The 27,067-nt window shown below is 41.1% G+C and overlaps 1 protein-coding gene across 1 annotated transcript in view; it reads left to right on the forward strand.

Annotated features, from left to right (window-relative positions):
• The window catches only part of LOC126103748 (ankyrin repeat domain-containing protein 17), a 236,288-nt gene that overhangs the window by 41,714 nt on the left and 167,507 nt on the right, over positions 1-27,067 (forward strand). The window contains exons 4-13 of the mRNA XM_049912333.1: positions 761-905; positions 1,817-1,964; positions 2,038-2,189; positions 2,288-2,416; positions 19,716-19,811; positions 19,892-20,081; positions 23,882-24,056; positions 24,265-24,391; positions 24,469-24,684; positions 25,317-25,587. Coding sequence (XP_049768290.1) covers positions 761-905; positions 1,817-1,964; positions 2,038-2,189; positions 2,288-2,416; positions 19,716-19,811; positions 19,892-20,081; positions 23,882-24,056; positions 24,265-24,391; positions 24,469-24,684; positions 25,317-25,587 — 1,649 coding nt within the window. The remainder of the gene's footprint in view (positions 1-760; positions 906-1,816; positions 1,965-2,037; positions 2,190-2,287; positions 2,417-19,715; positions 19,812-19,891; positions 20,082-23,881; positions 24,057-24,264; positions 24,392-24,468; positions 24,685-25,316; positions 25,588-27,067) is intronic.

The following is a 27,067-nucleotide window of genomic DNA, read 5'->3' on the forward strand; positions in this document are numbered from 1 at the left end:
GATCATGCAGTTAATATGATTGTTTGCTAAGGAAACGAAAGATTGCTGTAGCCATTTTGCATATTGACATGGCAGTAATGAAAGAGGACAAGATTGGAACAAAACTTGCCTTAACAGCTTGAACAGCAGGCGTGTTGAGTGACCATATAACTATTGATTTGCTAGAAAGTTTGCATGTAAGAGGTGACAAATTCATGTCTCCTACAAGATCTTGGACAAGATACAATGCTGAGCTGAGCACTACATCATGCCACTGTTTCTGCTTTGGACTCTCCATAGTATTTATCTGCTTTGAAAACTATGATTGTCATTTCTTAACATAATCCCTGCTGTGTTTGCATTTAGCCATCCATAATGAACACTGTAGTGACTGACTGCTCTCACCATGCCAAAATTGACATGAAGAGAGAACCTAAATACCTATGCACATCTTGAAACACACCCTCCAACCAGATGTGGTTCAGTGACAGTATTGGCTGGAGTGTCATGTGATATCCTGCTCTTGACAACAAAAGACTGAAGAGAGTCAAAGAAAATGGTTAGCACCAGCAAGGTCAACAGTCAATAGAAGATCCTGGAGAAATGTAATTAAAGTACCAAATTATCAGGTTGACATCTTCTAAAGAACACCACAAAGCCTCGTGCAGAAAAGTGAACTCATTAAGTATAACTATTGTAGCAGTAATTGTGACATAAAAATGTTTTAGATTGAACAAAAAAATTACAGTTGTTTAATTTTTGTTCCTTAAACTTCTAATAGGTCACTAGTTGAGGCTTGTACTGACGGAGACGTTGGAACAGTACGCAAACTGCTGACAGAAGGGAGAAGTGTCCACGAGACGACGGAAGAGGGGGAGAGCTTGCTCTCATTGGCGTGTTCGGCCGGTTACTACGAGCTAGCTCAGGTATGTTTTAATTACGGAAGCCACATGGTTAATGCTTTTATACTCTTACTAGCTTAGCACCTGCTGCTTCACTCACATAGACTGTATGGTCTGTGCAGATTTTTTCCATTATTCAAATTTTTATGTTCTTCACAAACTGCAACATCTAAACTTTACACCTTAAGACCATAGTAGCCTGGTCTTACCCAAATTTACTCATGACCAAAAGTGATTCTGTTAACTGGAGTCAAAGGTTTTTGTCAGTCATGTCTTTTGGGTGCTTGTGGCGATATTTCTACAGAACCTTTCATCCCTTGACACACACCTCTTTACATCTAACTGGGAAGTGAAATAACAAATTACATAGATTTTGCTAGTACCAAAGTACATAGGCTTTGCTGGAAAGCTTTTTAATATAATGAAATATTTTCTTAAATATTTTTATCCTCTATTCACTCCCCTTAGGGGTTGAATTTCCAAAAATAGTGAAACATGTATTTTTTAAATTTCTAAACGAGAAGTCAAATACCAGTTTTCATAGGTGTAGCTTTAAAAATGCCTTAGTAGTTCTTCAATAATCCTTTTTTTAATTTTAAAGCTTTCATCCACTAATCTACCCTCTTAGTGGTTGAATTTCCAAAAATGCTGAAACAAGTATTTTTTTTTTTAATTTCTGAATGAGAAACAGAATACCAGTTTTCGTAGTTCTAGCTTCAGTATTGTAATAGCAATATGTTAAAAAAAAATGTCGTCCTCTTTTTCAACCCCCTTAGGATTGGAATTTCAAACAGTCCTGTCTTAAACTATGCCTACAGTATAAGATCGACACCCTCTCCAAATTTAAAGTTTCTGTCCTTAGTGGTTTGAGTTGGGCAATGATTGAGTGAGTGAGTCAGAACATTGGTTTTTAAGCTTTAGTTTTCTTTATATAGGTGTTACTGGCCATGCATGCCAATGTAGAGGATCGAGGGATCAAGGGTGACTGCACACCCTTGATGGAAGCTGCATCAGCGGGTCATGTAGATATAGTGAGATTACTCATTGCACACTCTGCTGATGTGAATGCCCAGTCATCGTCAGGTAATTTCATGCCATTTTGCTTTAAATTTGTTTAGTGGACTTGCATGAATCTCACACCATGGTTCTTTTCCAGGCAACACACCTTTAATGTATGCTTGTGCTGGAGGCCATGAAGAAGTGGTAAGGACACTTCTTGAAAACTCTGCTAATGTTGAAGATCATAATGAAAATGGCCATACTCCCCTGATGGAAGCAGCCAGTGCAGGTCATGTTGGTGTTGCAAGGGTAATTGAAGTTAATTCTGTAAAATATTTCTCACACTAAAAAAATCTTTTCGAGAAAAGAATGCAGTGACATTACAGTTAATTTTCCTCTCATGACAGATTCTGTTGGAACATGGTGCAGGAATCAATACCCACTCCAATGAGTTTAAGGAATCTGCACTGACTCTTGCCTGCTATAAGGGACATCTAGACATGGTGCGGTTTTTGCTGGAAGCTGGAGCTGATCAGGTAGGGGAATGTTTTGTAACTGTTGACCTCCTTCTTTTTCTTCAACTTTTCCCCTTCGTATATTAAGTGATTTTACAGTTCACACCTTTGCCTTGATTTGCCATCTCATTTTCCTTTTGCCTTGACATTTCTTAGCCAGTCCATTATTTTTTGTTCATTTCATTTTGTTCTGTTTCTTAAAAAAAACTTGATTTATGCCCAACCTATCGGTAGGGTTTTCTTAATGTCTCCATTTCTGATTTTTTTTCTCCTTTCATGTAATACGGTAACTTAAAAATTTCCTTTCTGCATTGTGAATGTCTTCTTGTTTAATATATTTTAATCACTTCCATGTAGAAACACCAGAAGAACAACCACCTTTTAAAATTTTATTCACAGCTCATCATGTTTATGTACCTGTGGCTCATTTTGTGTTGTATGTTGTCACAAGACAAGTCATAACCAAGGTAATTGTAGTGGGTAAGTGGTCCAGAATTCTGTTATCAAGTCATTGTTATAGTCTTGAGAGTTATATCATCATATTACATGTAATACAGATTATGTTCGTGAATTATTTTTTGTTACAAAATTGGGTTGCGGTCATCATTCTCAAGAAGTGAGTTCATTAATGAAGACTTATTCTGTTGAGCCACTGTGTTAAGTTATGAACTCCCAAACATTGTCAATACAATCATTAAATAAAGTAAGAGAGAAATACCAGATCTGTTAATTTGTAAGACAGTGTTCTTTTCTTATAGGGTTATTCTATATTAAGTGGACCAGTTTTAGGAATAATCCCCACATGACCCTCTCCAGTTGGAATTAAATTTTGCACAGTATTCCCTATAAGCTCATTTTATACCGGGACAAACTTAAGTGAACGAGCATCTGCGAGGGCTAATCCTTTCTGGTATAAAAGCTGGGCAAGCACAAGCGAGCAGTATTCAGTTGGGTGGTTCACTTTTGCTGGTGTTAGCTTATACTCTACTGGTTGTAATTATTTTAGTGAGTTATCAAAGGAAGTTCATGTTTCCTCCTCTTCGGTACTTGCAGCACAGAGAATATTCATCTGCTTTTCGGCATGTGCACTACTTCCATTGTTGACATTAACTGAATGAGGGGTGGACTGGGCTGAAGAGAATGCAATGATGCTGATAAAAGAATATACAGGGTGTCACTAACTATTGCCACCTAGAATAATTCTAAAAGTATGATAGTAGCTGAAAAGCTTGTGGGACAAATGTTGCATGGGACAACGGGGGCCATACCGTGACATTGGTTTTTTCTTGCTATGTGGGGTCACCTCAGAGGTGCGAAGGATATATATATATATATATATATATACCTAAAAACAAAGATGATGTGACTTACCAAATGAAAGTGCTGGCAGGTCGACAGACACACAAACGAACACAAACATACACACAAAATTCAAGCTTTCGCAACAAACTGTTGCCTCATCAGGAAAGAGGGAAGGAGAGGGAAAGACGAAAGGATGTGGGTTTTAAGGGAGAGGGTAAGGAGTCATTCCAATCCCGGGAGCGGAAAGACTTACCTTAGGGGGAAAAAAGAACGAGTATACACTCGCGTGCACACACACATATCCATCCACACATATACATGCACAAGCAGACATATACAGAGGCAAAGAGTTTGGGCAGAGATGTCAGTCGAGGCGGAAGTGCAGAGGCAAAGATGTTGCTGAATGACAGGTGAGGTATGAGTGGCGGCAACTTGAAATTAGTGGAGACTGAGGCCTGGTGGATAACGGGAAGAGAGGATATATTGAAGAGCAAGTTCCCATCTCCGGAGTTCGGATAGGTTGGTGTTAGTGGGAAGTATCCAGATAACCCGGACGGTGTAACACTGTGCCAAGATGTGCTGGCCGTGCACCAAGGCATGTTTAGCCACAGGGTGATCCTCATTACCAACAAACACTGTCTGCCTGTGTCCATTCATGCGAATGGACAGTTTGTTGCTGGTCATTCCCACATAGAATGTGTCACAGTGTAGGCAGGTCAGTTGGTAGATCACGTGGGTGCTTTCACACGTGGCTCTGCCTTTGATTGTGTACACCTTCAGAGTTACAGGATTGGAGTAGGTGGTGGTGGGAGGGTGCATGGGACAGGTTTCACACCGGGGGCGGTTACAAGGGTAGGAGCCAGAGGGTAGGGAAGGTGGTCTGGGGATTTCATAGGGATGAACTAAGAGGTTACGAAGGTTAGGTGGACGGCGGAAAGACACTCTTGGTGGAGTGGGGAGGATTTCACGAAGGATGGATCTCATTTCAGGGCAGGATTTGAGGAAGTCGTATCCCTGCTGGAGAGCCACATTCAGAATCTGATCCAGTCCCGGAAAGTATCCTGTCACAAGTGGGGCACTTTTGTGGCTCTTCTTTGGGAGGTTCTGGGTTTGAGAGGATGAGGAAGTGGCTCTGGTTATTTGCTTTTGTACCAGGTCGGGAGGGTAGTTGCGGGATGCGAAAGTTGTTGTCACGTTGTTTGTGTAATGGTTCAGGGATTCCGGACTGGAGCAGATTCGTTTGCCACGAAGACCTAGGCTGTAGGGAAGGGACCGTTTGATGTGGAATGGGTGGCAGCTGTCATAATGGACGTACTGTTGCTTGTTGGTGGGTTTGATGTGGACGGACGTGTGAAGCTGGCCATTGGACAGGTGGAGGTCAACATCAAGGAAAGTGGCATGGGATTTGGAGTAGGACCAGGTGAATCTGATGGAACCAAAGGAGTTGAGGTCGGAGAGGAAATTCTGGAGTTCTTCTTCACTGTGAGTCCAGATCATGAAGATGTCATCCATAAATCTGTACCAAACTTTGGGTTGGCAGGCCTGGGTAACCAAGAAGGCTTCCTCTAAGCGACCCATGAATAGGTTGGCGTACGATGGGGCCATCCTGGTACCCATGGCTGTTCCCTTTAATTGTTGGTATGTCTGGTTTTCAAAAGTGAAGAAGTTGTGGGTCAGGATGAAGCTGGCTAAGGTAATGAGGAAAGAGGTTTTAGGTAGGGTGGCAGGTGATCGGCGTGAAAGGAAGTGCTCCATCGCAGAGAGGCCCTGGACGTGCGGGATATTTGTGTATAAGGAAGTGGCATCAATGGTTACAAGGATGGTTTCTGGGGGTAACGGATTGGGTAAGGATTCCAGGCGTTCAAGAAAGTGGTTGGTGTCTTTGATGAAGGATGGGAGACTGCATGTAATGGGTTGAAGGTGTTGATCTACGTAGGCAGAGATACGTTCTGTGGGGGCTTGGTAACCAGCTACAATAGGGCGGCCGGGATGATTGGGTTTGTGAATTTTAGGAAGAAGGTAGAAGGTAGGGGTGCGGGGTGTCGGTGGGGTCAGGAGGTTGATGGAGTCAGGTGAAAGGTTTTGTAGGGGGCCTAAGGTTCTAAGGATTCTTTGAAGCTCTGCCTGGACATCAGGAATGGGATTACCTTGGCAAACTTTGTATGTGGTGTTGTCTGAAAGCTGACGCAGTTCCTCAGCCACATACTCCCGACGATCAAGTACCACGGTCGTGGAACCCTTGTCCACCGGAAGAATGACGATGGACCGGTCAGCCTTCAGATCACGGATAGCCTGGGCTTCAGCAGTGGTGATGTTGGGAGTAGGATTAAGGTTCTTCAAGAAAGATTGAGAGGCAAGGCTGGAAGTCAGAAATTCCTGGAAGGTTTGGAGAGGGTGATTTTGAGGAAGAGGAGGTGGGTCCCGCTGTGACGGAGGACGGAACTGTTCCAGGCAGGGTTCAATTTGGATAGTGTCTTGGGGAGTTGGATCATTAGGGGTATGATTACCTTGGCAAACTTTGTATGTGGTGTTGTCTGAAAGCTGACGCAGTCCCTCAGCCACATACTCCCGACGATCAAGTACCACGGTCGTGGAACCCTTGTCCGCCGGAAGAATGACGATGGACCGGTCATTACACCAACAACCTGACAACAGCTTTCGCATCGCGCAACTACCCTTCCGACCTGGTACAGAAGCAAATAACCAGAGCCACTTCCTCATCCTCTCAAACCCAGAACCTCCCACAGAAGAACCACAAAAGTGCCCCACTTGTGACAGGATACTTTCCGGGACTGGATCAGATTCTGAATGTGGCTCTCCAGCAGGGATACGACTTCCTCAAATCCTGCCCTGAAATGAGATCCATACTTCATGAAATCCTCCCCACTCCACCAAGAGTGTCTTTCCGCAGTCCACCTAACCTTCGTAACCTCTTAGTTCATCCCTATGAAATCCCCAAACCACCTTCCCTACCCTCTGGCTCCTACCCTTGTAACCGCCCCCGGTGTAAAACCTGTCCCATGCACCCTCCCACCACCACCTGCTCCAGTCCTGTAACCCGGAAGGTGTACACAATCAAAGGCAGAGCCACGTGTGAAAGCACCCACGTGATCTACCAACTGACCTGCCTACACTGTGATGCATTCTATGTGGGAATGACCAGCAACAAACTGTCCATTCGCATGAATGGACACAGGCAGACAGTGTTTGTTGGTAATGAGGATCACCCTGTGGCTAAACATGCCTTGGTGCACGACCAGCACATCTTGGCGCAGTGTTACACCGTCCGGGTTATCTGGATACTTCCTACTAACACCAACCTATCCGAACTCCGGAGATGGGAACTTGCTCTTCAATATATCCTCTCTTCCCGTTATCCACCAGGCCTCAACCTCCGCTAATTTCAAGTTGCCGCCACTCATACCTCACCTGTCATTCAACAACATCTTTGCCTCTGCACTTCTGCCTTGACTGACATCTCTGCCCAAACTCTTTGTCTTTAAATATGTCTGCTTGTGTCTGTATATGTGTGGATGGATATGTGTGTGTGTGTGCGAGTGTATACCCGTCCTTTTTTCCCCCTAAGGTAAGTCTTTCCGCTCCCGGGACTGGAATGACTCCTTACCCTCTCCCTTAAAACCCACATCCTTTCGTCTTTCCCTCTCCTTCCCTCTTTCCTGATGAGGCAAAAGTTTGTTGCGAAAGCTTGAATTTTGTGTGTATGTTTGTGTTCGTTTGTGTGTCTGTCGACCTGCCACCACTTTCATTTGGTAAGTCACATCATCTTTGTTTTTAGGTATATATATATATATATATATATATATATATATATATATATATATATATATATATATATATATATATATATATATATAGGGGGAAACATTCCACGTGGGAAAAATATATTTAAAAAGAAAGATGATGAGACTTACCAACCAAAAGCGCTGGCAGGTCGATAGAAACACAAACATACACACAAAATTCTAGCTTTCGCAACCAACGGTTGCCTCGTCAGGAAAGAGGGAAGGAGAAGGAAAGACAAAAGGATATGGGTTTTAAGGGAGAGGGTAAGGAGTCATTCCAATCCCGGGAGCGGAAAGACTTACCTTAGGGGGAAAAAAGAACGGGTATACACTCGCGTGCACACACACATATCCATCCACACATATACAGGCACAAGCAGACATATACAGAGGCAAAGAGTTTGGGCAGAGATGTCAGTCGAGGCGGAAGTGCAGAGGCAAAGATGTTGCTGAATGACAGGTGAGGTATGAGTGGCGGCAACTTGAAATTAGCGGAGATTGAGGCCTGGTGGATAACGGGAAGAGAGGATATATTGAAGAGCAAGTTCCCATCTCCGGAGTTCGGATAGGTTGGTGTTAGTGGGAAGTATCCAGATAACCCGGACGGTGTAACACTGTGCCAAGATGTGCTGGCCGTGCACCAAGGCATGTTTAGCCACAGGGTGATCCTCATTACCAACAAACACTGTCTGCCTGTGTCCATTCATGCGAATGGACAGTTTGTTGCTGGTCATTCCCACATAGAATGTGTCACAGTGTAGGCAGGTCAGTTGGTAGATCACGTGGGTGCTTTCACACGTGGCTCTGCCTTTGATCGTGTACACCTTCAGAGTTACAGGACTGGAGTAGGTGGTGGTGGGAGGGTGCATGGGACAGGTTTTACACCGGGGGCGGTTACAAGGGTAGGAGCCAGAGGGTAGGGAAGGTGGTCTGGGGATTTCATAGGGATGAACTAAGAGGTTATGAAGGTTAGGTGGACGGCGGAAAGACACTCTTGGTGGAGTGGGGAGGATTTCACGAAGGATGGATCTCATTTAAGGGCAGGATTTGAGGAAGTCGTATCCCTGCTGGAGAGCCACATTCAAAGTCTGATCCAGTCCCAGAAAGTATCCTGTCACAAGTGGGGCACTTTTTTGGTTCTTCTTTGGGAGGTTCTGGGTTTGAGAGGATGAGGAAGTGGCTCTGGTTATTTGCTTTTGTACCAGGTCGGGAGGGTAGTTGCGGGATGCGAAAGCTGTTGTCAGGTTGTTTGTGTAATGGTTCAGGGATTCCGGACTGGAGCAGATTCGTTTGCCACGAAGACCTAGGCTGTAGGGAAGGGACCGTTTGATGTGGAATGGACGTACTGTTGCTTGTTGGTGGGTTTGATGTGGACGGACGTGTGAAGCTGGCCATTGGACAGGTGGAGGTCAACATCAAGGAAAGTGGCATGGGATTTGGAGTAGGACCAGGTGAATCTGATGGAACCAAAGGAGTTGAGGTCGGAGAGGAAATTCTGGAGTTCTTCTTCACTGTGAGTCCAGATCATGAAGATGTCATCCATAAATCTGTACCAAACTTTGGGTTGGCAGGCCTGGGTAACCAAGAAGGCTTCCTCTAAGCGACCCATGAATAGGTTGGCGTACGAAGGGGCCATCCTGGTACCCATGGCTGTTCCCTTTAATTGTTGGTATGCCTGGCCTTCAAAAGTGAAGAAGTTGTGAGTCAGGATGAAGCTGGCTAAGGTGATGAGGAAAGAGGTTTTAGGTAGGGTGGCAGGTGATCAGCATGAAAGGAAGTGCTCCATTGCAGCGAGGCCCTGGACGTTCGGGATATTTGTGTATAGGGAAGTGGCATCAATGGTTACAAGGATGGTTTCCGGGGGTAACAGACTGGGTAAGGATTCCAGGCGTTCGAGAAAGTGGTTGGTGTCTTTGATGAAGGATGGGAGACTGCATGTAATGGGTTGAAGGTGTTGATCTACGTAGGCAGAGATAAGTTCTGTGGGGGCTTGGTAACCAGCTACAATGGGGCAGCCGGGATGATTGGGTTTGTGAATTTTAGGAAGAAGGTAGAAGGTAGGGGTGCGGGTCGTCGGTGGGGTCAGGAGGTTGATGGAGTCAGGTGAAAGGTTTTGTAGGGGCCCTAAGGTTCTGAGAAAGGTTGTGGAGGGTGAGTGAGTTGCCTTTCCGGAGGTGGGAAACCAGCAGATTGGATATTTTTTTAAAGTGGAGGGTGGCATGCTGTTCTAATTTGCGGTTGGCCTGTAGGAGGATGCTATGAATGGCTGGTGTGGATGTGGGAGAGGAAAGACTGAGGACTTTGATTAGGGATAGGAGTTGACGGGTGTGTTCATTGGCTGAGTCTATGTATAGGTGAAGGATTAGGCGGGTGAGGGCTATGGATTGTGCAGTTTGGAACTGGTATAGGGACTGATGGAAAGAAGGATTACAGCCAGAGATGGGAACTTTAAGTGTGAGGCCTTTGGGGGTAATGCCAAATGTCAGACAAGCCTGAGTAAATAAAATATGGAAGCATAATCTGGCTAGGGTGAAGGCATGTTTGCGGAGGGAATGTAAATAAAATTTAATGGGGTCGTTGTAGGGATGGTGTGAGGTTGACATGGTATTAGAAGGTGGAAAGGGTAACATGAGACTAAAGTGCAAATAAAAAAAATAAAAGAATAGGGAGAGATAAAGGTGTGAAAAAAGTCGAAAAAGTGTTAATTTGAGACGAGCTATGTTGATCCTGTGCTGAACTTAGGTTGGGGAACAACGATGGGTACAAAGGTTAGGTAGTTGTGTTGCCTCCAAAACACGTTAAAGGTTGGGGAAATTCAGGAAAATTTCGAAAAAACTGCGTGTAAATATATTCAAAGGACTGGTTATGTGCTGGCAGATTATGAAAATGAGGCTAACAATTGTCTGACGAAGTAATAATAACGTTTAAACCTGTGGGAAGCTGCTAAAAAGTGATCGGTTATGCGGGAAAAAACGGGAATGGAAATAAAACGAAAGTTGTTGGAAATAGCTGAAAAGGTTGTTTAACGGGTGAAGGGAACTGAAGCTGTGAAATAGTATTCACGAGTTTACACGAAATGTTTGTAAACTGCGAACAGTGGATTTTATAGCAGCGGTAATGTTGATTATTGAGTATATTTAGGCAGGATAAAATGTATGGTAGATTACGGAAAAAGTGAACTTACCCTAAGGTAAGTCTTTCCGCTCCCGGGGGTTGGAATGACTCCTTACCCTCTCTTCTCGTTATCCACCAGGCCTCAATCTCCGCTAATTTCAAGTTGCCACCACTCATACCTCACCTGTCATTCAACAACATCTTTGCCTCTGCACTTCTGCCTCGACTGACATCTCTGCCCAAACTCTTTGCCTTTAAATATGTCTGCTTGTGTCTGTATATGTGTGGATGGATATGTGTGTGTGTGTGTGTGTGTGTGTGTGTGTGTGTGTGTGTGTGTGCGCGAGTGTATACCTGTCCTTTTTCCCCCTAAGGTAAGTCTTTCCACTCCCGGGGGTTGGAATGACTCCTTACCCCTCTCCCTTAAAACCCACATCCTTTCATCTTTCCCTCTCCTTCCCTCTTTCCTGACGAAGTAACCGGGGGTTGCGAAAGCTCGAAATTTTGTGTGTGTGTTTGTGTGTTTTTTATTGTGCCTATCTACCCGCGCTTTCCCGTTTGGTAAGTCATGGAATCTTTGTTTTTAATATATATATATATAGGGAAACATTCCACGTGGGAAAAATATATCTAAAAACAAAGATGTTGAGACTTACCAAACAAAAGCGTTAGCAGGTCGATAGACACACAAACATACACACAAAATTCAAGCTTTCGCGACAAACGGTTGGTTCATCAGGAAAGAGGGAAGGAGAGGGAAAGACGAAAGGATGTGGGTTTTAAGGGAGAGGGTAAGGAGTCATTCCAGTCCCGGGAGTGGAAAGACTTACTTTAGGGAGAAAAAGGGACAGGTATACACTTGCGCGCAGACACAAGCAGACCTCCATTATGACAGCTGCCACCCATTCCACATCAAACGGTCCCTTCCCTACAGCCTAGGTCTTCGTGGCAAACGAATCTGCTCCAGTCCGGAATCCCTGAACCATTACACCAACAACCTGAAAACAGCTTTCGAATCCCGCAACTACATTCCCGACCCGGTACAGAAGCAAATAACCAGAGCCACTTCCTCATCCCTTCAAACCCAGAACCTCCCGCAGAAGAACCCCAAAAGTGCCCCACTTGTGACAGGATACTTTGCAGGACTGGATCAGACTCTGAATGTGGCTCTCCAGCAGGGATACGACTTCCTCAAATTCTGCCCTGAAATGAGATCCATACTTCATGAAATCCTCTCCACTCCACCAAGAGTGTCTTTCCGCCGTCCACCTAACCTTCGTAACCTCTTAGTTCATCCCTATGAAATCCCCAAACCACCTTCCCTACCCTCTGGCTCCTACCCTTGTAACCGCCCCGGTGTAAAACATGTCCCAGGCACCCTCCCACCACCACCTACTCCAGTCCTGTAACCCGGAAGGTGTACACGATCAAAGGCAGAGCCATGTATGAAAGCACCCACGTGATTTACCATCTGACCTGCCTACACTGTGAAGCGTTCTATGTGGGAATGACCAGCAACAAACTGTCCATTCACATGAATGGACACAGACAGACAGTATTTGTTGGTAATGAGAATTACCCTGTGGCTAAACATGCCTTGGTGCACGGCCAGCACATCTTGGCACAGTGTTACACCGTCTGGGTGATCTGGATACTTCCCGCTGACACCAACCTGTCCGAAATCCGGAGATGGGAACTTGCCCTTCAGTATATCCTCTCTTCTCATTATCCGCCAGGCCTCAACCTCCGCTAATTTCAAGTTGCCGCCACTCATACCTCACCTGTCTTTCAACAGCATCTTTGCCTCTTTACTTCCACCTCGACTGACATCTCTGCCCAAACTCTTTGCCTTTACAAATGTCTGCTTGTGTCTGTGCGGGTGTGTGTGTGTGTGTGTGTGTGTGTGTGTGTGTGTGTGTGTGTGTGTGTGTGTGTGAGATTCTGGAGGACAAAATTATAGGCCCTATTTCATCTAAGGAAGTACACCACATTCCTGCAAGAAACATTAGGTCTGTTATTGGAAGAAATACCTTTAGGAACAAGGAACAGGATGTTGTATCAACACGATGGGTGTCCAGTACATTTTTTGCTAATGGCTATGAATGAATTGCAGAGACCATTCCCAAATCATTGGATTGGATGTGGAGGAGATGGGTCGTGCCCAGCTTCTTCACCAGACTTGACACATCTGGATTTTTTGTTGTGGGGATTCGTAAAAGACATTGTTTAAAAAGATGTTCCAACTACACCTGAAGATATGCGAGAGAGAATTGTCAGAGCATGTGCTTCGATAAGTGCCGATGTGATAAGGAATACCACCCAATCCACGCTAAGATAATTTCAGCACCACATTGATACCAATGGTCATCACTTCGAACACCTTCTATAAACGGATGTTTGTGGCACCTTCGTGACCTTCCTTGACCTTCAAAGACCTCACTGTTACACATCATTGGGTTCACTCAATAGCCGCTACCGTACCAAACTATAGCATCCCATTTAAAAAACAAAGTTGACCTCTGAAGCGACCTCACCTAGAAAGAAAAAACCAACATCATATATTATGGCCCCTTTGGTCCCATGCAACTTTTGTCCCACAAACTTTTCAGCTCGCATCATATTTCAGGAGTTATTCTTGGTGGCAGTAGTTAATGACTCACCATGTACTTTTGGTGCTTCTGAAATCCAAGAGCTCAACAACACAAATGCAAGTACAACTATGTATCTGTTGTGCTGATAAAAAAAACTTGAATTTTTTTATTTTAGTTACCGTATTTACTCGAATCTAAGCCACACTTTTTTTTCCGGTTTTTGTAATCCAAAAAACCACCTGCGGCTTAGAATTGAGTGCGAAGCAAGCGGAAGTTCTGAAAAATGTTGGTGGTGCCGCCACAACTTACTTGTGCCGTCGAATATATGTAGCACTACACAGGCATGCTTTGTAGGCACAAAGATAAATACTGGCGCCAAAACCTCTGGGTCAGTAAATACAAATTCCGTATTGTTCATCTTCGAATGTAGTAGCATTTCAATGTACTACGAAAACCTGACTGGCAAGACTGTTTAGGATGTTTGTCAATATGGCCAACTCTACGTTCTGAATTTTTTCTTATCTGTGAGAAGATATGGTTGCTGATAGGAACTTTTATAAATTGTGAATCACACGCAGTATTCTCGTCACCATAAGAATAATACGAATATAAACATTTTGCCATGTATTGTTTCATGTTTGCTGATATCTTATTTAAATCCTGCCTGCATAATAAACCACAAAACTAGAGTGAGACAACAGCAAACGCGGAAGAATATACAGGTACATATCATGTCATGTTTATATTTGTATTATTCTTATGCTTAACAGTGATATAGTCAGAAATGAAGCACAGCAATTGACTAGATTTTTAAATCTAAGATGACTCTAATTTCTGTGCGGAATGTAATGTACTAAAGAGGCACCTGCAAAGATTTTCAAACGGAGAAAAATTTTTGCTAAACTCTCGTTCCAAACATCATCTATCATACGCAGTCTATTATTTGGTTCTTGTTGATCATTATAAAAGAAAGCAGCAGTAAGTAACAACAAATAGCAGTCTCTTGCTATTGTTTCGCTAATGAGACTCTCTCTCTCTCTCTCTCTCTCTCTCTCTCTTCCTTTTTAATTTTAAGTGGCGGTAGCACGCACAAAAGCAAGCCATGCCGCGAGCGGCGACAGGCCGTAAACACCCACTATCAGAATACGACAAACAATGCATGACACAGTACAGTAATGCATTTTCAGCTTAGCGTGACGTAAACACCTATAACAGAGAAAACTGCGCTTATCAGATCAAAACTTACAAAATTACAGATTTCTCACTGTCATTGTTATACAAAAGTAAGTTGTTATATACAGATGTGATAAAGAAGTTGGATTCCTCTATACCAGTTGAAGTGAATTATTGTAATTGAGCATAGTTGTTGCTCATTCTGTATAGCCAGTTATTCTGTAAATTCATAATGCACAAAATGCCTGCCCTGTGGATAGTAATCAGTATAGTAATGGTTTTGAAAGCTTTGCACTTGTTAATTGTTGTTAACTGTTACTGTTTTATATTTTCCTGCATATTATTAGGGCTCACTAATTCTTAGTCTCTGTATTTGTTCTGTACAATACATAAATTTACAGACACGAAGAAATGAAATACGAACACAAAGTGCATAAAGCAACACTTGTATGAAAACTAACATAAAATAATTGATGTAGTTAGATAGTATTGCATGTAATTTGCAAATACATAAGTTTTGCCAAAATTATTATGTAAAAGAACATCGAGAGTTTTCCAACTGTTGAAGCTTTAGTAGTTAGACTTTTTTGTGAAAATACTGATAAAAATGAATAGGAAGTGAAAGGTCTGTCCCAGCCAATGTAGTACAAGTCTTTTACCTTTTACCATATCCCATTACCCATTCACGGCTACATACAGTAAGTTTCAGGACCTCACTGACAATCTGTGAGTAATAGATCACACCAATAGGATAATTTTAACTGTGGAACACTCTTTTTAACTTGGCATTTGACTTCCACATGTGTAACATTCATGTGTTTTTAAGAAGGAGGAGGAGGAAAAAAAAACTGCGCACAAATTAAAATTCACTAAAAATACACTGCTCAAAAGAATTGGGGTGACACGACATTGGGTCATACTCTGTTGAGCATTGAGGACTGGGTATGTGACCAAATTATACCTTTATCTTTCACAAGTTAAGTGCACAATGAATTACATCATTTCAGCCTCTATTGTTTACATACAAAGAACTGGAATGTATGACAATTGTTGAAAACAAAGTGGAAACAATCATTCATCCCATCACTTAGGTGCTTTTCATTGGACTTTTAACAGCTTCAGTAACATGTATGCCCTCCATGATCATATATCACTGCCTGACCATTACACGGCATGCTCTGCATATGTCTATAGAAGTTACCCTGTGGTGTTCACATTCTTCAATGAGTTTTTTGGATTCTGTGGCAGTACAGGAGGAACATGGACATGTCTGGCAAGCATGTACCCCCGCTGGCTAGTCCATTACTTCAGTGTACAGTGTTCACAAGACATCCCTGTTGACGCCTACAACATAGGGCCTGGCATCAGAAGGAATTCAGGGCTGCCACAGGTCCTGGCATTAAAAGGAATTTGGGATCACCACCATATGAAGAAGCTACCACATGGTCCAACAGGATCTGTTAGATGTACTGCTTAGCAGTAATGTGACAAGATCTGTATGGCTGCACTGCACTGCACTGGGTGAGGTGGCACAGTGGTTAGCAAACAATTCGTATTTGGGAGGACGGATTCATAGTCAGGAAGACGACTGTTGAAACCTGCATCTGGCTATCCTGATTTATGTTTTCCACGATTTCCCTAAACTGCTTCAGGCAAGTACCGGAATGTTTCCTTTGAAAGGACATGGCAGACTTCCTTCCCCATCCTTCTGTAATCTGATGGAACCAATGACCTCGCTGTTTGGTTCTATCCCCCAAATCAACCAACCAGTGTAAGGCTGCCAACACTGAGGCCGCCTCACATCATCACAGAACTTTGGAAATATGTCAGATTTCCTGGGCAGCATTTGGCGGGTACTGCTCACCACAGGTCTCCACACACAAATGCAACCGCACCTTGTGTCTGAGGATATCTGGACTTGTCTGTGAATAGCACATTTCGCCAGTGATGAAGTTACCAGTTGACGTGGGAACGGCAGCACTCAAGGCGAGCTGCAAGATATCGTGTCAAATGGGGATAAAGGAACAGGTTGTCTGGATGATAAGGTCCTTTTTTGTAACCTGCTCATTACAATCTGATTGGATGCAGTGGACCTTCTGAGAACATCTTGCAGTGATCTGTTGGTATCTATAATGCTCCATACAGAAATGGCCAGATATGTCTTCACATGGGGTTGTAATGTGTCTGTGACCTTATCCAACTCGTCTTGTGTACTGACCTGTCTCCTGTAGCATGTCCACAACCTAAGCAGCATACATGAAGAGGCATTGATATTTGTGACACGGAAATATTAATAAATAAAAGAATTACAGTTGTTACTGATCTTTCATGGCAATATTGTTTACTCTGGCTAAATAATTTAATTGCTTTAATTGTACTTGGATAATTTTGAAATAATACTGTTGTCAGTGTAATTTGACAAACTTAGTGGAAAATCAGTTGGTTAAAGCAGTGGTGTATATAACGTACAAATACATAATTATGTATCATGCCTGCTGATGCAAGTGTAAACTGTGAAAACTGAATAAAACCTTTCTGAATCACTGTTTAGTAACGCTGACAGAACATTATTAATACACTAAAACACATTGCATTTGCTGTAACTCTGGAATGTCCTTTAATACAACAATACATGGACACTGCAGTGTACTAATATTTACCTTTACAAATTTATTTTTAGATAAATTAATTCTTCTTCCTGTTTCTCAGTTCCCATATGTTTTCAAATGGGGGCAGGTGAATTAATCAGATCAGAAAATTAAAAACTTCCAAACTAATGAAACTCATTTTGAAATAAAACTATTCAAAGAACACTGAGATACTACATACCAAGTGAGTGACAAACAACGATAATCCACAAATATAACCAAATCACTTCAAATATTTTAGTGCCAGCATGCAAATTAAATTAAAATAATTACTTGGCAAAAGGCCTATTATAATGTGAACTGGCTGCTAGATAACTAGATTTACACACGAGTTTTTCAAATGGACAAAATAACCCAGTTGTTCACGTTTTTAACTCTTGATGATGCCAGTAGTTGTCTTGGAATCAGAATTGTATCCGAGGTATTAATGATGCAAATCATTCATTTAGTCTACCACACACAATATACACTAATAAAAACACTATATTCTTGAAAATTATTGTTTAACTGGGTTTTGATTTAAACTACTAATAACTACAAGCATCAATCTCAGTATCGTGAAGCTGGAACTGTCAGAAGTTGCAGTCATGTTGAGGGGCTGGATGGCAGCATCAGTGGCGTAGAACTACTCCACATCTGAAGTTTGCGACAACTGCTCGAATACTGTGCAGTGGCATAAATTGTCCTTAGTATCCTCCCACTGATCATGGCAGGCCAATAAGTGTCAGTCTTGTGAGAAATCATGTGTTGCTAAGATGTGTTTTGCAAATGCTTGTGAGTGCAGTCCACTATTTATCACCCCACCCTGTAGTGCAGATATACTGCTAATGATGTGTACAGCAGCTGAATTCCTTCCATCAGCTAGCATGTGCACCTATGGAGACCAAATTTCAAAGTTATTGCCCTATCAAATCCCAGTAATTACAGTAGTTACAAATCAGCGTTATAAGCATGTAATTTTTCATTAAAGTGCACTTTGTAAAGATCCCACAGGAACTGATAAATCATTGTTACTTTATATTTACTTTATAGTAAATTAATTACTGACAAGGTTGGTTTTCAGTAGGCTTCCTGCATGAATAATCTGTGTAGAAGTCAACATCATTTGATGAAGAAATAATGGTACAAATTCCATTTGAGTTGGAAAATCAGATGACACTACTGCAAGCACTTTCTGAAACTTGTACATCATTTTTGGTCCATGCTGCATTCAAAGCCTTGTATAAGCAGGTAATGCAACCTGGAGGCTTTGAAGCATAACAGCTAGTTGGGTGCTACGAAAAGTGGCAGTTTGACCATGAATAAAGAAAGTGTGTAGTTATTCACATGAGTATTAAAAGAAATCCGCTAAATTTCGATTATGCAATAAGTCACACAAATCTGAAGGCTGTAAATAAAACCAAATACTTAGTGATTACAAATACAAGTAACCTAAATTGGAACGTTCACATAAATAGTGTTGTGGGTGTAGCAAACCAAAGACTGCAAATTCATTGGCAAAACACTTAAAAGGTGCAACAGATCTATTAAAGAGACTGCTTACACCACACTTGTCCACCCTGTTCTGGAGGGCTACTGTTCAGTGTGGGATCTGCGTCAGGTGGGAGTGACTGATGACAGCATGCTTGTTTTGTATTATTGCAAAATAGGGGAGATAGTGCCACAGAAATGATACGTGAATTGGAGTGGTAATCATTAAAACAAAGGTGTTTTTGATTGCAACAGGAACTTCTCATGAAATTTCAATCACCAGTTTCCTCCTCCAATTGCAAAAACATTCTGTTGGCACCCACCTACATAGGGAGAAATGATCAAATCAGGGCTCACACAGAAAAATTAAGTTCTCGTGTTTCTCGTGCACCATTCTAGAGTGGAACGGTAGAGACAGCTTGAAGGTGGTTCATTGAACCCTCTGCCAGGCACTTTGTTGTGAATGGCGGAGTAGTCATGTATTGTAGATAATGTGGTGTACCAGGTCTAATGAGCATAACTCGTAAATGGTGGGTCGAGGAGGACATAGTCCTTACAGTGATCCTTGGTATGTGATCTTAAAGAGAAACAGTCTTCACTTGAAGATTGGTTTGAACATCACAGCGTTTTATTACGGATGGTATTATTTTAGTTCGTAAGCTCTTGCCTTCTTCCAACCTTGGAACAGACTTACACATCAGTTATAGGGGATCTACAGGTTAATGTGGATTATGAACTACAGTGCTGCATGACATTTTTGCAGATCAAGAAATCATTACCAGAGGTGGAAGAGGTGATAAGTGATTGATAAAATCTTAGAACTAACTGGAGATTGAGCCTTTGGGTTTGTAGTCTGGCACTTACACACTGATCCACCCTATCCTCCCTCTTAAGTTTGTCAATGAGGATGTGAAGCAGCACCCTTGGTGTGCACACATGCAACAGTTGAACAAAATGAGACCATGATTTCATAGTGACATGGCATAATTCCTTTATTGATGTTACTGTGGATATTTTTTCTGTGCTAGTAAGAAGTGGAAAGATGCAAGTGATGAAATGGCAAGAAGTTGAGGAAAAAATGAGCAAATAAATATGCTAACAATTACAAGAGCAATTTTTGTGTTTTCTATCTTGTGTGTTAGTTTCTATGGCATTTGTTTATTTCTGGAGTTAACGTGGTTTATTGTATGTGTTCTGATTCCTCCTCCTCTTTTCTAAGGAACATAAAACTGATGAGATGCATACAGCTCTCATGGAAGCTTCTATGGATGGTCATGTGGAAGTTGCCAGATTACTCCTTGATTCTGGGGCACAGGTAAATTGTTGTTACTGTTGTACTACTACTTTTATTACTTACCTGAGAGAGGTATTGAATATACTTTGGTTCATTTTTAGGTAAACATGCCCACAGACAGCTTTGAGTCGCCTTTGACTCTTGCAGCCTGTGGTGGTCATGTAGATTTAGCAATGCTCCTAATTGAAAGGGGTGCGAACATTGAAGAAGTGAATGATGAGGGCTACACACCACTAATGGAAGCTGCACGTGAGGGACATGAAGAAATGGTTGCACTCCTGCTTAGTCAAGGTATTTTGTTGTTTGAGTGTGCAATTTTTCTAAAAAAAGGCCGCTATGCTAACAAGGTCCAGTGAAACACCTATTTTTATTGCTTTCATATACCCAGTATGGATTTGCACTTCACTTTTTTGGAGCATGGCTTATGTTTCTCTTTTAAGTAACTATTTTATCTCTCTTGGCTATTTCATAGATGTACATTTTGTCGTCTTTTTTCCTTGCGCTGGTCTGAATGCCAGTGAAACAAATCTACCTTTTGTAAATTAATAGATAAAATGTCAGAGTAGTGCTTGGGATTTTTGTCCTACTGTCTTCAAATTTTGTCACACGTCACATATTTCTGCTGTATTCTCCCAATTTCTTTAAAATTTGACTGCCAGTCATGTTGCCCCACAGATCAAAGATCCCTTAATTGTGATAGTAGGCTAGAGAAAGAAAAGCAAAATGAATAGTTGGAAGGAAGATATAGTGAGAATTTGAAGTGAAGTGAAGTGCAGTGGTAACAAGAAAAGGATTTCCACTGAGATGAGTACAGGATTATCACGACCATTCCAGTATGGATAATGCAGGAGCAGGTCTAGTAATGGACAAGAAAATAGGAATGAGAGTATAGTTCTATGAACAGATCATCAGAGCTAAGATACTTACAACTATAACCTGCACAGTAGTAAAACTACATATGCCAAAACTATTTGGCATTGAGTTTTGAAGGGAGCATTATGCAGTGACTGAATGAAATTGCTGAAAGACCTACAGATGAAGATGAATGTGTGATTGTGAGATGTGATGATGTGAAGACACGGGAGACACAACTAAGCAAATATAAAAGGCCTAGTAGGAATTATTGGATACTACATAAGAACTTAAATGATGAAAGCCATACAGCAATGAAGTAGTGAAAGGTAATAGTGAATCTATAATGTGAAATTGACAAAGTGCAAAAGTATGGTTGTCAACTACTTTGTAGTATGGATTACCTGCAATTGTTACGGATTTGTCACCTTAATTACAAAGTTATGGGAAGTTACCAAAAAATTGCTGAAGTACACAAATTACAGTTTGAGGTTTCTACAAAATTGGAAAAGGTATTGTTTAAGTCAGCTAATAATGTGCTACTGAAATGTTTTCTATATTGTAATGATTTCCTTCCTGAGTATGTATTAAACCCGTCTACAAATGGTTTCATCAACATGGCATACTAAGACAATGGGACTTAACATCTGAGGTCATCAGTCCACTAGAACTACTTAAACCTAACTAACCTAAGGAAATCACACACATCCTTGCCTGAGGCAGGATTCAAACCTATGACCGTAGCAGTGGCGCGGTTCCAGACTGAATCACGTAGAACCGCTCGGCCACAGCGGCCGGCTTACTAAGACAGATTATGCTGAGTGACGACAAACATTTTTCGTTATGTGCATCAACCTACAGGATAGAAATAAAAGTGCTTTCTAGCCAAGTGATGTCACATGGTTCAAGGCATTTGTCTGTATGGTTTTGCAGTTTTTGTAACCATATGATGTCACAAGATGCACACTTTACCTATTAATCCATACTTAATATTTAGAGTATGAGCAGATCCATAAAGAACTGGCAGTGGATGAGAAAGTGTTATGAACATTTTTGTATAAAACACTGGAGGCCTCTCATTTAATAATGTAAGGTGTTTTTGTTTCGAAGTTTTACTTTTATTTTCATTAATAATTTCTGAGATATGTGTGTCGTGATTTTGTAGTATTTGGAAACTACAGAAATGTTTCAAAAACACCCTCGATATTTACTAAACAAGTTTCTAGCCTGTTTTCATTTAACCAGATTTTTTTTCATTTATAATTTTTATTCCTGGAAAATTGTCCTTATTTAGGATTCGAAAATGTCTGAAATATATCATTTAAAGGCTTAAATCAAGCTTCCAATCCCCCCCTCCCCCTTCCATATTTCCATATGATTACTGACAGCCTGTTCTCATGGTTGTCAGCTATGAAAATTTCGAAACAGGAAAAGCTAGAGGAGAATAGAAGTCTGTAGAACCAAATTAAAGAAACCTTTAGAGGATAGAGAATCAGTTCTAAGATTCATTAGATCTAATATGATCAAAAGAGGGAAGTTGAAAGCTGAATGGAATATATAGAACGAGCTAGATGTAAAGGAAATAAACTTGATGGTAATATGGGAGATGTGAAGAGAGAAAAATGTATACAGATCACTGAATGATGCACATAGTAACTTGACACCTGTGGTGCATGGTGTTATTTCTGAGTTTTCAACAAGCTTGGGAGAGCCAGCCATGGTAAAACTATTTCATGTGGAGAAATACTCTCATTCTTCAAGAAGAATGTAATAATTCCAGTTCCAAAAAAACGAATTACTGGCAAATGTGGCTGTTACGAAACCATCAGTTTAAATAAGTTATGGCTGCAAAATAATTAAATAAATTATTTATAGGAAAAAGGTAGAACTGGTAGAAGCTTACCTAGGCGAGTGGTGTCCTGAAAAGAGGTTATAAGATGAATGTCAGTAAAGTAAAATAAGAGAATTATGTGATGCTTAGTGAACTACTTATGGAAATGACACTGCAGATACAGGTTTTCTTTTTTGCCAGTAAAATAACTGCAGTTGCAAAATTAAAGGGATGTATAAAATGCATAAGGGCAACGGCAAGTAAATATGTTCTGGAAAAGGGAAGTATGAATTACTGAATTGAACTGGGGAGGGTAGAACTCTTTACAGCATAGGTTGACTGAGGAGGAACAGGTTGTTAGGACACACCTTGATGCATTGATTTTAAGTTCATTAGATTTAAACAGAGAAATATAAACAGCAGTGATCCTAACGCAGTGTTGTGTGCTCAGAAACAGGATTTATTGTGGAGTTTCAGTCCCTGTGATTGTAGTAAAGCCGATCAGTACCCTTAAAATGTAGTAAGAAGCCCCTTAAAGCATTAAGGAATAGTTAATTCGATGATGGAGGGAAGTGTGGGTGGGGGGAAAAAATTACGGAAAGGGAGGCTAAGGCTTGAATAAACTAATAAAGTTGAAATGCATATTGGTTGTAGTAGTTACACAATGCTGAAGAGCCTTGCGCTGCATAGACCAACATGGGAATTGCAACAAACCAATTTTAGGATTGAGACATTTAACAACATAATAGTTTAAGTGAGACAATGGGTATTAACAGCAATTGAATAATTTAATTTTTTAGAGACTCATTCATTGATAAATGTTTCATTGATAAATGTTCCACTGAATGAGTCAGGATGCATATAGGTATTCAAATTATTAAACTAAAATGGAATTTCATTGCTTCTTTTCACCTGGGGAAAAGTATGGCATTCCAGTACTCAGTGTGTCTAACAATTGTCTCCTGTAAGTGGTTTATGTTTCCCTGCATAGCTTTGAGGTCCACATTAAAACTCATTTTTTCTCATAGAGCAACCGCTCTTTATCCAATAAAAAATTGATGTATTATTTGGCACTGCTGTTTACAGTGACAGCAAGAAATACAGACAAGTTGACAGTTATAAAAACTCTTATTTGGAGGAGGAAAATATACGAATTCTCATAAGGCTGTTAAGATTAAACTTTTCAGTGTCTTCGCTAAACATTCGAATAGGTGGTGATTGGTTTCTTTCCCTGTCCTTACTAAATTAGACATGTGGCTGTAGACAGAATTTAAATCATCCATTGATGAGAAACATCTTAAGTGACTTTTCTAGTTGTGTGTTTAATTTCTTATGCAACTTACTGTGTTACGGTGTATACTTTGTCATTAAAAAATTTGAATTCCTAACCTTGTTTCAACATTGATAGGTGCCAATATCAATGCACAGACTGAAGAGACTCAGGAAACAGCTCTAACTTTGGCCTGTTGTGGAGGGTTCACGGAAGTTGCAGACTTCCTTCTCAAAGCAGGTGCAGACATTGAATTGGGAGCCTCAACTCCACTTATGGAAGCTGCGCAGGAAGGCCACCTAGAACTGGTCAAGTACGTTTAACGTAATAATTTTTGTTCATAGGTTGAAAGAGGAAGTAGTACTGTTGTAGAGTTAGATGGGGAATTCACCCAAGACTCCAACTCATGGGAGAGAAAGTAAGACCCACCCCTGTGTAAATACTTCTGTTTTATGTAGTATAGTATTTGTATCCTTATTAATGATACTTCAATGTCTATATTGTGTTTTTTTATAATACAGGTTCCTTTTGGAAAACAATGCTGATGTGCATGCTCAGACACAGACAGGAGATACAGCTCTCACGTACGCCTGTGAGAATGGCCATACTGATGTGGCAGAACTCTTGCTTCAGTATGGAGCAGATCTGGTATGTTTAAAATTAAATGTTTTGTAGGTTGTAAATTAACACCACTTGTATATTGACACAAAAAAAATCTTGTGCAGGAGCATGAATCGGAAGGTGGCCGAACTCCACTTATGAAGGCTTGTCGTGCTGGACACATGTGCACAGTACAGTTCCTCATTTCAAAACATGCAGATGTCAATCGTCAGACTACAAATAATGACCATACCCCTCTGTCATTGGCCTGTGCTGGAGGACATCTAGCAGTTGTGGAGCTGCTGTTAGCACAATCAGCTGATCCTTTTCATAAATTGAAGGTGAGTTTAATATGTTCCTGACTTATATGTTTCTCAATTTTTGGGTAGTAGGCTTATCATCTTTTACAGAGTAGATCGGGACATAGCTATAGTCTTTGATTTGAGCCTGTAGTCACCAGGACTATATCTTATCACTGCTGTGCCACAGAAAAAATGTAAAATAAGAGAAATTAAATGCCAGCACCACACATAGGTCACATTGCAATCCCACATTTCTGGCAATGGTCTGGCTCAGCTAAGAGCTGTGATAAGTCTTTTGATTGTGTTACCGGCTGTCATTAAAGAAATCTTCGGTTCTGTCACATACAATTGTTGACCTTTACGCATTGCACTACTCTGAAATCCATAATTGTCAGTTTAACTTTGTTTCAACTTGGTTTAGCATAGAATTTTTGTGCTGAAATACTGCTACTTTCTAGACTGTAAAAGTTAGTTAAGCCACCATTTCTGTCCTTCATGAGAGGGTTTGAACAAGAAATGAAATCGTAATATATTTGTAATATATTTTTGTATTGTTTGCAAGTGAGAAGTCTTTTAATCCATGAGATGCTAGCATAGTTTTAACACCTGCAGGATATGGTAATCGTAAACTAATACTAATACATGTTGGTTTGGTTATTACTATTTTGTAGGACAACTCAACAATGCTGATTGAGGCAGCAAAAGGTGGTCACACAAATGTGGTTCAGTTGTTGCTGGATTATCCCCATTCCATCATGATGAGTACCCCCCATCCACACAGTGTGCCAACATCAAGTGGAGCTGTTCAGGGCAGTGGTGTTGGAGTGGTTGGGACGATAGCAGATTCTGGTGGAGGGGTCATCGAAGTGCCTCCACCTAATATACATCCTGTGGCACCAACACCATCATCAGGGGCAGCAAAGATTACTGCAAGCCAGGCTGGTAAGTTTTTCATTGCATAAATGTTGTATGACTTGTACAAAATTTGACAGTGACCATGTCATCTTCAGTCTAAAAACTGGTTTGGTGCGGCTCTTCATGCTTCTCTATCCTGTGCAAGCCTCTTTACCTCTGAGTACTTACTGCAACCTACATTCTTCTGAATCTGCTTAGTGTACTCATCTTTTGGTCTCCCTCTAAGATTTTTACCCTCCGCACTTCCCTCCAATACTAAATTTGTGATCCCTTGATGCTTCGGAACGTGTCCTACCAGCCGATTCCTTCTTCTAGGCCAAGTTGTGCCACAAATTCCTCTTCTTCACAATTCTATTCAGTGTCTCCTCATTAGTTAGGTGATCTACCCCTCTGATCTTCAGCATTCTGCTGCAGCACATTATTTAAAAAGTTTCTATTCTCTTCTTGTCTAAATTATTTATTGTCCATGTTTCACTTGCATACTTTGCTACACTCCATACAAATACTTTCAGAAATGACTTCCTGACACTTAAATCTATACTCAATGTTAACAAATTTCTCTTCTTTAGAAATGCTTTCCTTGCTAGAGCCAGTTTACATTTTATATCCTCTCTGCTTCGACCATCATCAGTTACCTTGCTGCCCAAATAGCAAAACTCGTCTACTTCTTTAAGTGTGTCATTTCCTAATCTGATTCCCTTAGCATCACCTGGTTTAATAGCACTACATTCCATTAACATTATTTTGCTTTTGTTGATGTTCATCTTGTATCCTGCTTTTAAGACACTGTCCATTCCGTTCACTTGCTCTTCCTTTGCTGTGTCTGACAGAATTAAAATGTCGTTAGCAAACCTCAAAGGTTTTTATTTCTTCTCTCTGGATTTTAATTCATACTCCAAATTTTCCTTTCTTTCCTTTACTGCTTGCTCAATATACAGATTGAATAACCTTAGGGATGGGCTACAACCCTGTCTCACTCCCTTCTCAACCACTGCTTCTCTTTCATGCCCCTCGACTCTTTAAGACTTCCCTCTGATTTAAGTACAAATTGTAAATAGTCTTTCACTCCCTGTATTTTATTCCAGAATTTTAAAGAGTATTCCAGTCAACATTGTCAAAAGCTTTCACTGCGTGTACAAATGATATAAACATAGGTTTGCCTTTCCTTGAGCTGTCTTCTAAGATAAGTCGTAGGGTCAATATTGCCTTGCATGTTCTACATTTCTGTGGAATCCAAACTGATCTTCACCAACGTCGGCTTCTACCAGTTTTTCATTCATCTCTAAAGAATTCATGATAGTATTTTACAACCGTGACTTACTAAACTGATAGTTCGGTAATTTTCACATCTGTCAACACCTGATTTCTTTACGATTGGAATTACTCTATTCTTCTTGAAGTCTGAGGGTATTTTGCCTGTCCCATCCACTTTGCTCACCAGATGGAGGAGTTTTGTCATGGCTGCCTCTCCCAAGGCTATCAGTAATTCTAACGGAATGTTGTATAC

The sequence above is a fragment of the Schistocerca cancellata genome, chromosome 1 (assembly GCF_023864275.1).
Source record: "Schistocerca cancellata isolate TAMUIC-IGC-003103 chromosome 1, iqSchCanc2.1, whole genome shotgun sequence".
NCBI classification, from domain to species: Eukaryota; Metazoa; Arthropoda; class Insecta; order Orthoptera; family Acrididae; genus Schistocerca; species Schistocerca cancellata.